General features: G+C 41.6%; 2 protein-coding genes across 3 annotated transcripts in view; one reads left to right on the forward strand and one right to left on the reverse strand.

Annotated features, from left to right (window-relative positions):
* Positions 1–8947, reverse strand: wdr18 (WD repeat domain 18). Of its 2 annotated transcripts, XM_028011939.1 has the most exons (10): positions 8698–8946; positions 6288–6398; positions 6070–6203; positions 5859–6000; positions 5540–5683; positions 3775–3839; positions 3568–3692; positions 1866–2029; positions 283–351; positions 1–172 (listed from the first exon to the last, which is right to left on the reverse strand). In XM_028011939.1, exons 1-10 carry the CDS (start codon positions 8905–8907, stop codon positions 44–46), a joined length of 1293 nt encoding a protein of 430 aa, XP_027867740.1. In that variant the 5' UTR covers positions 8908–8946; the 3' UTR covers positions 1–43. The 2 variants fall into 2 exon arrangements, with proteins under 2 accessions (XP_027867740.1, XP_027867741.1); XM_028011940.1 differs by lacking the exons at positions 1–172; positions 283–351; positions 1866–2029 and adding an exon at positions 2477–2722 and having other exon boundaries at positions 8698–8947.
* The window catches only part of LOC114141418 (uncharacterized), a 25422-nt gene continuing 13974 nt past the window's right edge, over positions 823–12270 (forward strand). Inside the window, exon 1 of the mRNA XM_028011962.1 lies at positions 823–860. The gene's annotated coding sequence lies outside the window, so the exon portion shown is untranslated. The remainder of the gene's footprint in view (positions 861–12270) is intronic.

The following is a 12270-nucleotide window of genomic DNA, read 5'->3' on the forward strand; positions in this document are numbered from 1 at the left end:
GCTGATACAAAACAGGGCTTTTATTTTGTAGGACGGGAAGTGATCATGTGGGCTTGGTGAGCAGCTGAGATGAAAACTCAAACAAATCTTTGTTGACCTTCTTCAGCGTCTGGACTTCCTCCTCCAGCTCAGCGACTCGCAGCGCCGAGTTCTCACCGTCACCGCACAGCGCCTGGGAAGGGAGCGGGTCAGAGGTCACCTTCAACATCATCACTATGGTTTTATTAATGGGACTTGAAGTGCATCGGGTCAGAACCAGAACCTGAAGTCCCGCCCTCTCACCTTGTCGCTCACGGCGTGCATCAGGGAGTACAACCTGTCGGCCTTCTGCAGGTACGACTCCTCCTCCTCCTGAAAACAGGAAACATGACAAAATAAAAGCACAAAAACCATGGCAGCAGGCCTGACTTCAAAATAAGATGTCAAAGGAAAGGAAACAAACAAGTTTATTTTCAGAATAAAAGACTTTTGTCCAGCAGGACCACATGTCCTTCAAATTAAGACGTCACCTGGAGTTGAATGTTAAATTCTGACTAAAAGGTCGATTTTTGGTTGATCATATTTCTATCTGGGGCTGAAGATCATGATGAAAACTTCATTTTGTTATAGCTGATTTTATTTCAGATCATATTTAGAAAAAATAGAAAAAAATGACAAAGGAAACTTGTTTCAAAAATCTTATTTTTTTTTACCCCTCCAGGGTCTTGAATTCTATTCTATTCTTTGAGGCTCTAGTGTCCCTTATATGACAGCAGGCTGACAGGAAGGGGGAAGGAGAGGGAGGAAGACATGTGGCAAATGTCGCCGGGTCCGGGAATCGAACCAGCACCGGCTGCGTCGAGGACTCGAGGCCTCCAAACGTGAGTCACGCTATCCCCTACGCCACGCCCAGTCTTATTTTTTTAATGAGTTGGTCAGAAAATCAAACTTGAATTTCAATCTTAGAATAAATAGAAGTGTTCTTTATTGTCCCACAGTGGAAAATTCAATAAATAAAATAAATGAATGATGCAAAACTAAATTTACTGGCAGGTTCAATCAACAAACTGAACTAAAACTCCTTTCAACTGAATATGATTCAAAATGTTGTCAATATTAATGACAAAAATTGCTTTTCTTTGCAAAATATCTGCGAGAATTCAAATCTGCAGATGCTGAAAAGTTGAATGGAGTTTCTAAGCTGATGTAGGAACAAGTAGTGAGCTGTCAAAGAGCAAAGGTTTTGCTAAATTTAGTGGAATTCTGAAGAATTTCAATGCATTTCAATCCATGTAAAAGTTAACTTATTTCAAAAGGTATCAGAGAAATTCATCATTCAAGTCATAGTGCAATTCTCCAGAAGCAGCTGAAGGTTTTGATAAATAATCTGTTGAAATTGCTTGAAGGATGCAGAAGTAGTAGGACTGGATAATCAGTAAATGACAATACAAATTGCGATAAGAGACGTGATCAATATCAATAGATAGTACATCAAACTGAATATTCACTGAACTCTGAGCCAGAACCGCACAGCATTCTGGGAGACGTAGGCAGATGACGGACTTTATCTGCTCATTGTCTCACACTCAGCTAAGCTAAGCTAGCTGGGTAGCATCAACCCACACTCCAACTCTTTGGTTACATTTTTCACTTGCCGTTTGTGATACGTTTTGTTTTTCAGCTGTATTGAAAAACTCCCTAAGAGAGAGCTAGCACACCAAAAGGGCCAAACATGTAATAATAATGATAATAATAATAATGAAAAACACAATGTTGCTAAAGTCAAATGAAACTGAATTTAACTCAGAAAAACATTCTCGTCCGAATGAATCCACTGAATTAAGATGAACGGATTAAAGTCGACTCCAGCGGAGGCGGAGCTTCACCTGTGCATGGAGGGCGGGGCGGACCCAGGCCCCGCCCCCCTCGGCGTCGGGGCCCTCGGGGGCCTGCAGGTGTCGGCTGAAGCGCGGCAGCGGGACGGCGGGCCGACTGTCCGGCAGGAACATGTTAGCTGAGACGGCCATGATGACGGCGTTGGTCACAGGACCTGAACACATAACAGGAAGTGATGTCACAGAGAGACCTCCTGGCCTATCAGGAGCCAGGAGATGAAATCGCTTCATTAAAGATCAGTTTAATTTATCAGGCTGTCGATTGATCCTGATTGGCTGATTGTCAGATTAATGATCAGTTTGATGGTCAGATTAGCAGAATGAACTGAACTGGACAGACTGGTTGGAGCCCAGTTCATCTTCATGCTGATCTCATTGTCTGTTTCCATGGAGACGAAGCTGCAGCAGCGTCACCTGGACCTGAAGCAGCTTCCTGAGTTCTCTCAGCTGATTGGCTGCAGATTCCAGGTGAACCGGCTAAAGGTGTCCCGTCCTCCTGGTTCTGTTAGGGTCTAATGTTCTGATGCGTTTCTGGGTCAGAACGCCACGAGAACTGGTCCTTATGGGATGCCCAACTGGACCTCCAGAGCCATCAACCCGACCTCCAGTAGGAACGTCCCAGCAGGCCAGAACAGAACCCCTGGTCCGCCTCTCTGACGCATCTGGTTCCGGTACTGGTCCAGATGACCAGGCTGACCTGCCGCCTGACTGCAGGAAACTCCTCAATTCCGATCCGGTTCATCTGACTGCTGGGGGTCCGGACCTGACCGGGCCGGACCCCAGTGGTCTGCTGATCACACCACTGGATGGTGCTCTGCCGGTCCAGAGTAAGGACGTCTGGACTAGGGCTGTAAACAAATATTTTAGTAATCGAGTAATCTATCGATTATTCTTACCATTAATCGAGTAATCAATAATAAAAAAAAATTATAAAATAAAATATTGGTAAATCTGCCATAACACCAGTGATACTATCAGATACCAACATCAGGACAGTTTTTCACATTTGAGCTTTCCTAACAATAACTTTTCTGTAGTTAAGAAAACTAACCTGTAACAATAACAGCTCACTTTCTAAGTTAAGAAGAAGAAAAGTTATACAAAAATCTGAAATTATATTCAATGTAATAATAAAGAGGAAGGCTCACAGATACACTTATAAAAAATGTCTGTATTGTGAACCCTCGTTTTTCGCGTGGTTGCGTTCCGAAGAGAACCCGTGATAGGGTGGGTGAATGTTTCCTTTTTACTTGACAATATTTGATACAGGAAGTGTTGTGTATAATTTAGGCTTTGAGAGCCTTCAAGTGAAATAATGTTTTACTGATTGCAGATTTTTTATGTTGTCTTTTTGACTGAATAGATGCTGCATTGGGCCTGCAGGTACTTTGCATGTTTTTGTCTAATTTAGGTGAATTTGTGGTTCTGTTTTGCCAGATCACATAGTAGCATTTATACCTAAAGAGAAACATTAACAGCCATGTGATCGGTATCGGAATCGGCAGGTGAAAACCCGATCGGAGCGTCTCTAGCAGCATCCTCACTGCCAGCAGCAGAACCGGGCCGGGGAGCAACGCTGGGTCCGTCCAGCCCCCAAGGATTATGGGAGTTCATTAGAAAATCCAAGACCAGATCCGACCCGCCCTGATCCTGTCAGAACCAGAACCAGATGAGAGAGGTGGGCGGGGCTTACCTTTGTGTGCGAGGCAGCGGACGCTCTGCCGGCTCTGGACGTCCCAGAGGCGGGCCGTCTCGTCCTGCGACCCGGACAGCAGCAGAGTTCCGTCCATGGACACGGAGAGGCAGGTGACCAGGCTCCTGAGGAGAACCCGGTCAGAACATCCCACAGGCTAGAACCGGTAGTGGCTCTGCTGTAACCATGGTTACTGGCCTGGCTCACCTGTGGCCCTTGAACACCTGGTTTCCCTCGCTGTCCGACTGGAACGACTTCTCCCGGTTCAGACTCTGCAGACAGAAACCGCAGTGAGACCCGGCAGAACTTCCAGAACCAGTCGGGTCCATTCTCGCAGTCAGGCAGAACCCGGCCTCACTCAGACCAAACTGGATCGAACTAGTTTTATTGGAACAGACCAAACTGGACCTACTGGTTCTAAAGCACATATGTCAGAGTCAAGGCCCGCGGGCCACATCCGGCCCGCGAGAAGGTTTTTTACGGCCCCTGGAATGATCTTGATTTATTATTAGAACCGGCCCGCAGACCGCAGTAAGCCGGCACCCCGTCTGAAAAAAAAATACCTTCCTTATTTGAACTGTAAGTAGTTCTTTAAATGTTCTGTGAGATGATGTACTTACCCATGTATCCATAACAACCGGAACTTTCAATATCCACCAAGTTATTGCCGAAATATACCATCTATTAAAGGAGTGCCCCCCGGATTAATTATTAACCCGATACTTGCTGGAAAGTGCAACGTCTCCCCTTTCAGAAACCGTTGGAACTTTTCCACTTAGCGCTACGTGTGGCGGAATTACGGTACTGCAAATTTAGATGTGTCGCCGGCGACACGTGTAGCTGCGCATCCAGGCTGCTCAAACGTTGTCTATGTTTGGCAGCACATACCTGTGTGAACAACTGTTTTCTTTGATGAACCTGAACAAAACATCACACAGAAGTCGACTTACTGCTGAACACCTTCACTCAATTCTGAGGATTTCCTCAGCTCAGAGCCTTACCCCGAACATTGATGAACTTGTGGAAAAGATGGGACACCACCAAGTATCACCCTCAACCTCAAACAAGTGAACATTACTGTGCAATCACATATTTAGAGTTTTTACTCAGTTCAAGTTTAAAAGTTAAAGTTTAATATTTGTTTTCACTGCATGTTACTTCTCCTTGATGAAAGTGCTGTTTTTGATTAATAGATTTTTGCACTTTATTTTATTGTATTTCAATCCAATTATATTTTAAAAATATTTCAGTTGTGTCTGTTGAAAATTAAAGATTACTGACAGAGCCATAAGAAAATGTTGCTTTATTTATCTGATCATATTGGAATATATTTGTTAGGTTTTCAGTAGGTTCAATTAGGTTCACTAGACTATATGCGTCATTTAAAAAAATTTCAATGAACATTCGATCAGTCCGGCCCTCGGCTTGTAGCTAAATTTTTTATTTGGCCCTCCGTCCATTTGACTTTGACACCCCTGTTCTAAAGTGTCGCCACATATGGACCAACCGACCAGCAGAGGGCGCCGACGTTCCTGCTGGGAACGTTCCAGTGGATCGTTCTGGGACAGTTAATCCCGATTCAGGCTCGGACATCTTGAATGTTGTAATGGCAACGTCCATGCGTCTCGCGTTCTTGCTTCAAAGGACTGACTGCAGCAATAATCGGTTCCCCTTATAATCCGGGACGCGCTTTTCCAGCAACTTTAGCCGATCGGACCCGGCATCAGAACCGAACGCCGGACACTCGGACCCGGTGAGGAACGCGTGGGAAGCTAAAGTCCCATCAGAATGGTACCGGGTCGAGGGAAGGTTCTGCCTGATTGGGTCTGGCTGACCCCTAGGTGACCCCTTCCTGACCTTTGCACCATCAGTCCCGTCTACAGGTGAATGCTACTTCCTGGTGGCTAACGAGAGGCGTTGTTTCCTTCAGGCCGCCTGACTCCGCCCCCTTCCCGCCCTCAGGGTCACTCACCTGGCTGCAGAGAGACACCTGAAAAATGTTCCCGTCACGTCCTCCACAGAAGAGGAAGTACTCTGAGGGGTCAAAGGTTACCGACATGATCTCCACGTCAAAGAGGATGGACAGCAGCAGCTCACCAGAGGAGAGCTCCCACACCTGGACAGATGCACAAAGGACAGTCCTGTTTCCCTGGAATAATCCTGTATTTTAGTGTATAATCTGAATGTAATCCCAATCTAAAACATGTCCTCCCAAAACCAACATAATCTCAATTTAACACCAATAATCCAGATGTAATCCTGCCTAGGGGTGGGGCTACGCTCAGCCTCACCTTTGCGGTCTGGTCGAGCGACGACGTGGCAACTCTGGCCTGAGCTCCCATGTGACCACAGTGCAGGTCTGTGATTGGCAGAGAATGGCGGGACAGGACGTGGCGTGGTTCAGGGGAGTGGCTTAAATCCATCTGGACCACACTGAGGGACAGACACAGGTGAGACAGGAAAAGGACCTGTCAGGCAGGTGGTAACCACCAGATGAGTTACCTGCACACGTTCCACACCAGCGCCAGGTTGTCTTTGCCCGCAGAAACAAAATGGCTGCTGTCGTCGGTGAACTTCAGACACGTGACGTCCTGATAGTGTCGACTGAGCACTGCCAGCAGCTTACCTGTGCACACCTGGACCAATCAGAGCACATAGTTTATAAACACACTCAACAGTCAGCAGAAGCTCATTGCTGCCATGGAAACCAGTAGGTTCACCTCCCACAGGTAGACCGCCTCGGCGACTCCTGCAGCGAGGAAAGCCCCGTCAGGTGAGGCGGTGAGACAGGTGACCACACCTGGGCAGACGATCTTCTGCTGCAGCTGGTCCTGCAAACACAGCAGGGTCATGTGATTTTTACACCGCCATCAGAAACGCCTGGGAACACGGCGGACCCGTCCGCCACAAACAGGTCCAGGGCAGAGGAGGGGTCAAGGGTCAACATCTGCTCAGAATCTACTGAAGGCTGCAAGATTTCTGCTTGTGCACCAGGTAAGAGACGGTGCTTTCAGTTACGGTTTATGTTTATGATTTGTAGTAAAAGAAAAAACATAATTGACTCAGAATAAATAAATTCCAAAACCATCAAGTCCATCATCCATCTTCGATTCTGATCCAACAACAACAAAAAAAAGTTCAGAAACAAACATTAACTATCATATCCAAAACAAACAATTGTCTTTGTATCGTATAAATAAATATTAAATTCAGGCATTGATTTTTGCATATTAAATTCAAATGCAATTATTAGATTTCTAATCATTTTGATCTGATTAAACATTTAAATAATCATGTTAAATCAATCATAATTTAAATATAGTAAAAATAAAGGCTCAGTCATATTTCAAGTTCATCAATTTATGGTGCACTTTTGGAATCTCAATAATCAATCATCAAAAATAAAATAAACTCACTGTCAAACATGGGCGGAAATCCCAGGGGGTTCCGGACCCCCAATCTTTAAAAAGTCTAGAAAGGTTTGCATTTAAATAATATCAATATGAAAAGGCAATAGAAACAAAGAACAAAATAAACCCACCTTTCATCTAAGAAAAAAAATAAGAATTTCTAGGTTCCCCCCGCCTCTATTAGAACAATGGTTCAGTCCAACATGTGGGAGGAGCAAGAGCAGGAAGACTTACTGGACCAGATTCACATGTACCTTATGGATCAGATTCACGTGTTCCTATTGGATCAGATTCACATGTTCCCTATAGATCAGATTCACATGTTCCTTATGGATCAGATTCACATGTTCCTGCTGGAAAAGATTCACATGTTCCCATTGGACCAGATTCACATGTTCCTTATGGATCAGATTCACATGTTCCTATTGGATCAAATTCACATGTTCCTTATGGATCAGATTCACGTGTTCCCATTGGACCAGATTCACATGTTCCTTATGGATCAGATTCATGTGTTGCTATTGGTTCAGATTCACATGTTCCCTATAGATCAGATTCACATGTTCCCTATAGATCAGATTCACATGTTCCTATTGGATCAAATTCACATGCTCCTTATGGATCAGATTCACGTGTTGCTATTGGTTCAGATTCACATGTTCCCTATAGATCAGATTCACATGTTCCTATTGGACCAGATTCACATGTTCCTGCTGGAAAAGATTCACATGTTTCTATTGGATCAAATTCACGTGTTCCTATTGGACCAGATTCACATGTTCCTATTGGTTCAGATTCACATGTTCCTATTGGACCAGATTCACATGTTCCTATTGGATCAGATTCACATGTTCCTGCTGGAAAAGATTCACATGTTCCTGCTGGAAAAGATTCACATGTTCCTATTGGATCAAATTCACGTGTTCCTATTGGACCAGATTCACATGTTCCTATTGGACCAGATTCACATGTTCCTTATGGATCAGATTCACGTGTTCCTTATGGATCAGATTCACATGTTCCTTATGGATCAGATTCACGTGTTCCTATTGGACCAGATTCACGTGTTCCTTATGGATCAGATTCACGTGTTGCTATTGGTTCAGATTCACATGTTCCTATTGGACCAGATTCACATGTTCCTATTGGACCAGATTCACATGTTCCTGCTGGAAAAGATTCACATGTTTCTATTGGATCAAATTCACGTGTTCCTATTGGACCAGATTCACATGTTCCTATTGGACCAGATTCACATGTTCCTTATGGATCAGATTCACGTGTTCCTTATGGATCAGATTCACGTGTTCCTTATGGATCAGATTCACGTGTTCCTATTGGACCAGATTCACATGTTCCTATTGGATCAGATTCACATGTTCCTATTGGACCAGATTCACATGTTCCTATTGGACCAGATTCACATGTTCCTACTGGATCAAATTCACATGTTCCTTATAGATCAGATTCATATGTTACTTATGGATCAGATTCATGTGTTCCTATTGAACTGGATCAGAGAATCATCAGGTTCGGTTCTATCTGAATTCCTCTCTGGAAGCAAGCGGGATTTTTAAAATCCGGCTCATCTGGTACCGAGTTGGACTCTCCGATGTCTGTCGGGATTCTGAGTTTTCGCGCTATATGAGGCTCGATGTTCGGTGTGCTGGTCCGGGAACGCTTAGCATGGCTGTTTGGCTCGGTTCGGCCGGGTCCTTACCTTCCTCTGGATCTCCCACACATTGATGAAGTTCTTCCCCAGCTGCGCGCTGAGCAGAAACTCCCCCCGCAGGACGGCGAGGCTCCGGGCCGCAGAGTTGCCTCCCCGGTAGGAGAGCAGGCTGGAGCCGCTGTGGAGGTCGAAGACGGTGCAGTTCCAGAGCTGGGAGCCCGAATCGCTGCTGATTACCACCTCCAGAGGAGCCGCCATGTTGGCTTTAGCGAGACAACAAGAAGGAAAGACTCTTCTTCTTCTTCCTTCTTCTTCCTTCTTCTTCTTCTTCTTCTTCTTTTCCTTTTTATGGCGGTTGGCAAACAACTTTTAGATGTGCATTACCGCCATCTACTGGAATGGAGTGTGGATCGGGACGCTAACTATATACATCCATCCATCCATCCATTTTCTGTTCACCCTTGTCCCTAATGGGGTCGGGAGGGTTGCTGGTGCCTATCTCCAGCTACGTTCCGGGCGGGAGGCGGGGTTCACCCTGGACAGGTCGCCAGTCTGTCGCAGGGCTAACTATATACACCCCCCTCAAAACAAAACAAAACAAACAAAACAATAAAATAAAAAAATAAAAAATAAAAATAAAAATATAAAATATAAAATAAAATAAAATAATAATAATAAAATAACAACACTTAAATCTTTTCTATCAATTTTGTTTTCTTAAGATAATTAATTAAATAACTTATATCTTTAGAATTAGAAATTTTTCCCAAAATATCTTGTAAATTTAACTGTAATTTATTTTCTTGTAACCGACTAACTAATTTCCTTCTCTCAGCAGAATATTTGGTACAGAACAACAAAACATGTTTTATTGTCTCTTCTTGACCACAAAAATCACAACTTCCAGTTCGATGTTTTCCTATTTTAAATAAATTACTGTTTAACCTTGTATGTCCAAAATGCAACCTAGATAGAACTGTTTCCTCTTTTCTATTTCGTCCCGTTCTCCTCATTGCACCAACTTTTCTTTGAATACTGTACATCCATCTACCAGTTCTATCTTCCTCCCACTGTCTCTGCCATCTTTCCTTAACCTTTTGTTTAATAATAGATTTGATTTCTTCTCTACTAAATGGAACTAATATATCAATATCACTATATGTTGAAGCTTGTTTTGCATATTTATCAGCCAACTCATTCCCTCTTATTCCTATATGTGATGGTATCCATGTAAATATAACTAATAACCCCATTGCTTGAATTCTATATGTTATTAACTGAATTTCTAATAAAGGATCCGGTCTACTATTAGCATGATTATTTTTTAATGAATATAAAGAAGAACTTGAATCAGAGCATACTATGCTTCTTAATGGACGGACTTCCTCAATCCATCCTAAAGCTAAAATAATTCCCATCATCTCTCCAGTATAAACTGATACTCCATCAGTAATTCTTTTACATTTTTTAACTTTGAATTCTGGAACAATGAAAGATACCCCATTACTGCTATTTGAGTTTTTAGACGCATCTGTAAAAACTTGGACATATCCATAGTACTTACTATCTAAATATGATTGAACCAAATATGGATCTGAAATGTTTTCTCCTTTCCTTTTCTCCAACAAAGTTAAATCAACAACATTATTATGAAATAGAGACGGATAAACTGGTGAAAGAGGAACTGTTTGACTAATGTTTATATCAGATAAACCAAAATCTTTTATAACATTTTCTATCTCCCATCCAAAAGAATTTAATTTCTTCTTTTCTTTTTCCCAACTAGATTTTAAAATGTCTTGACATGGATGATTTCCATCATGGCCCTTTAAATTACACCAATAATTGGACTGTAACTGTAATCTTCTGAGATTAAGTGGCATCTCTCCCATTTCTATTAGCAAAGCTGACGTTGGAGTTGTTCTAACTGCTCCTGTACATAACCTCAAGGCTTGATACTGAATACTATCTCATTTTTTTAATAGTGTTTCTGATGCTGACCCAAATACAATACTTCCATAATCAAATACAGACCTTATTAACCCAGTATATATTGATTTCAATGCCTTCCTCTCAGCACCCCATTCACTTCCCACCAAACACCTCATTACATTTAAAACTCTCTTACATTTATTCACTACTTTTTGAATATGATTTTTCCAAGTAAGTTTTTCATCCAACCATAAACCCAAAAACTTAAATTCCCTTACGCTTTCTAATTCATGATTATATAGTTGCAGTTTTAAATTTTCAGATGCTTTCTTCCTTGTAAAAAATAAAGTCTTTGTTTTGTCTATAGAAATTTTAAATCCCCATTTAAATGGCCAGTCTTCTATAATACTAATTGCTTCTTGTATCTTTTTAACAATAAACTTTAAATTTTTTCCCCTCTTCCATATTGCTCCATCATCAGCAAATAAAGAAAACCCCATTCCACTTTCCAAATTGTCAAACATATCATTAATCATAATAGAAAAAAACAAGGGACTCACTATACTTCCCTGAGGTGTACCATTCTCAACAAAAACCTTTTCTGACAATTGTTGTCCTATTCTTACTTGTATTGATCTATCTTGTAAAAAATCTTTTATCCAATAAAACATTGATCCATTAATTCCCATTTGACTCTTCTTCTTCTTCCTCTTTTTGATTTTTAATGGCGGGTGACATCTAACGTTAAGATACCTTATTGCCATCTACTGTGCTGGAGTATGGACCAGAGTATTTCCCCCCAGCCTAAATTCTCATATATAATCCTGTTTCCTTCACAAATTTTATAACTGCTTTGTTTATCTTATTATGTTGAACTAATATCTTATTCATTCTTCATCTTTTTCTGTATATGAAATAAATGACGACGTTTAGTTCCTTCCTCTCACAGTTATTGCCATTCATATTTAACTTTGCTGTTGATAATAGATTTTATTTCAGATTTACAATATGCTATTTCCATAATTCTACCTTGTTTTAAAGACATCTTAGCTAAATGATCTGCCATATCGTTCCCCTCTGTATCTTTATGAGCAGGTATCTTTATTTGAGCTTGTGTAATTCTAAATATAATTTAATAAATCTCATATACCAACTCCATACGACTTTCACATGAGACATTTAAAATGTACATTAGTGATGATAATGAATATGAACATATATGTTACCGCAAACATTTCCACTGTATACACAGCTAAATGGTCAGCTGCGTCCAGACCCTCCCAATCTTGGAAAAGTCTAGAATCCCCCCAAAAATAAAATAAAATAAAATAAAATGAGGAAACATTTGCATTTAAATAATATCAATATGAAAAGGCAAAAGAAACAAAGAATGAAATAAATCTGTCATTTATCTCAGGAAAGAATAAGAATGAAATTTGACCCCCCTCCCCCACCACCATTTTTAGAACAATGGTTCAGTCCAAAGTGTGGGAGGAGCTACAGCAGCTGAACGGTACCGGTTCGTTAGAACCGCTGAAGTGAGGAGCTAGCTGTTAGCTGTAGCTCTGTATCACAAATAAAATACCCTCCAGTAAGTAAATACTTAAAGCAAAAAATATGTAACACCTTTTATTTACTTTCACTGCTCAATAAGAAGAAACACATTAACAATAAAAATCAGACTGCAGT

Source organism: Xiphophorus couchianus, unplaced genomic scaffold (genome assembly GCF_001444195.1).
Source record: "Xiphophorus couchianus unplaced genomic scaffold, X_couchianus-1.0 Scaffold1000102, whole genome shotgun sequence".
Lineage (NCBI taxonomy): Eukaryota > Metazoa > Chordata > Actinopteri > Cyprinodontiformes > Poeciliidae > Xiphophorus > Xiphophorus couchianus.

Bases quoted from the DNA above. Each gene is read 5' to 3' on its own strand.
- wdr18 (XM_028011939.1), bottom strand. From the start codon at position 8,907: ATGGCGGCTCCTCTGGAGGTGGTAATCAGCAGCGATTCGGGCTCCCAG. The intron at 2,030-3,567 runs GTAAGCCCCGCC...TTATGTGTTCAG, and splicing joins CCGCTGCCTCGCACACAAAG to GTCCTGTGACCAACGCCGTC. The intron at 173-282 runs GTGAGAGGGCGG...CTCCCTTCCCAG, and splicing joins TGCACGCCGTGAGCGACAAG to GCGCTGTGCGGTGACGGTGA.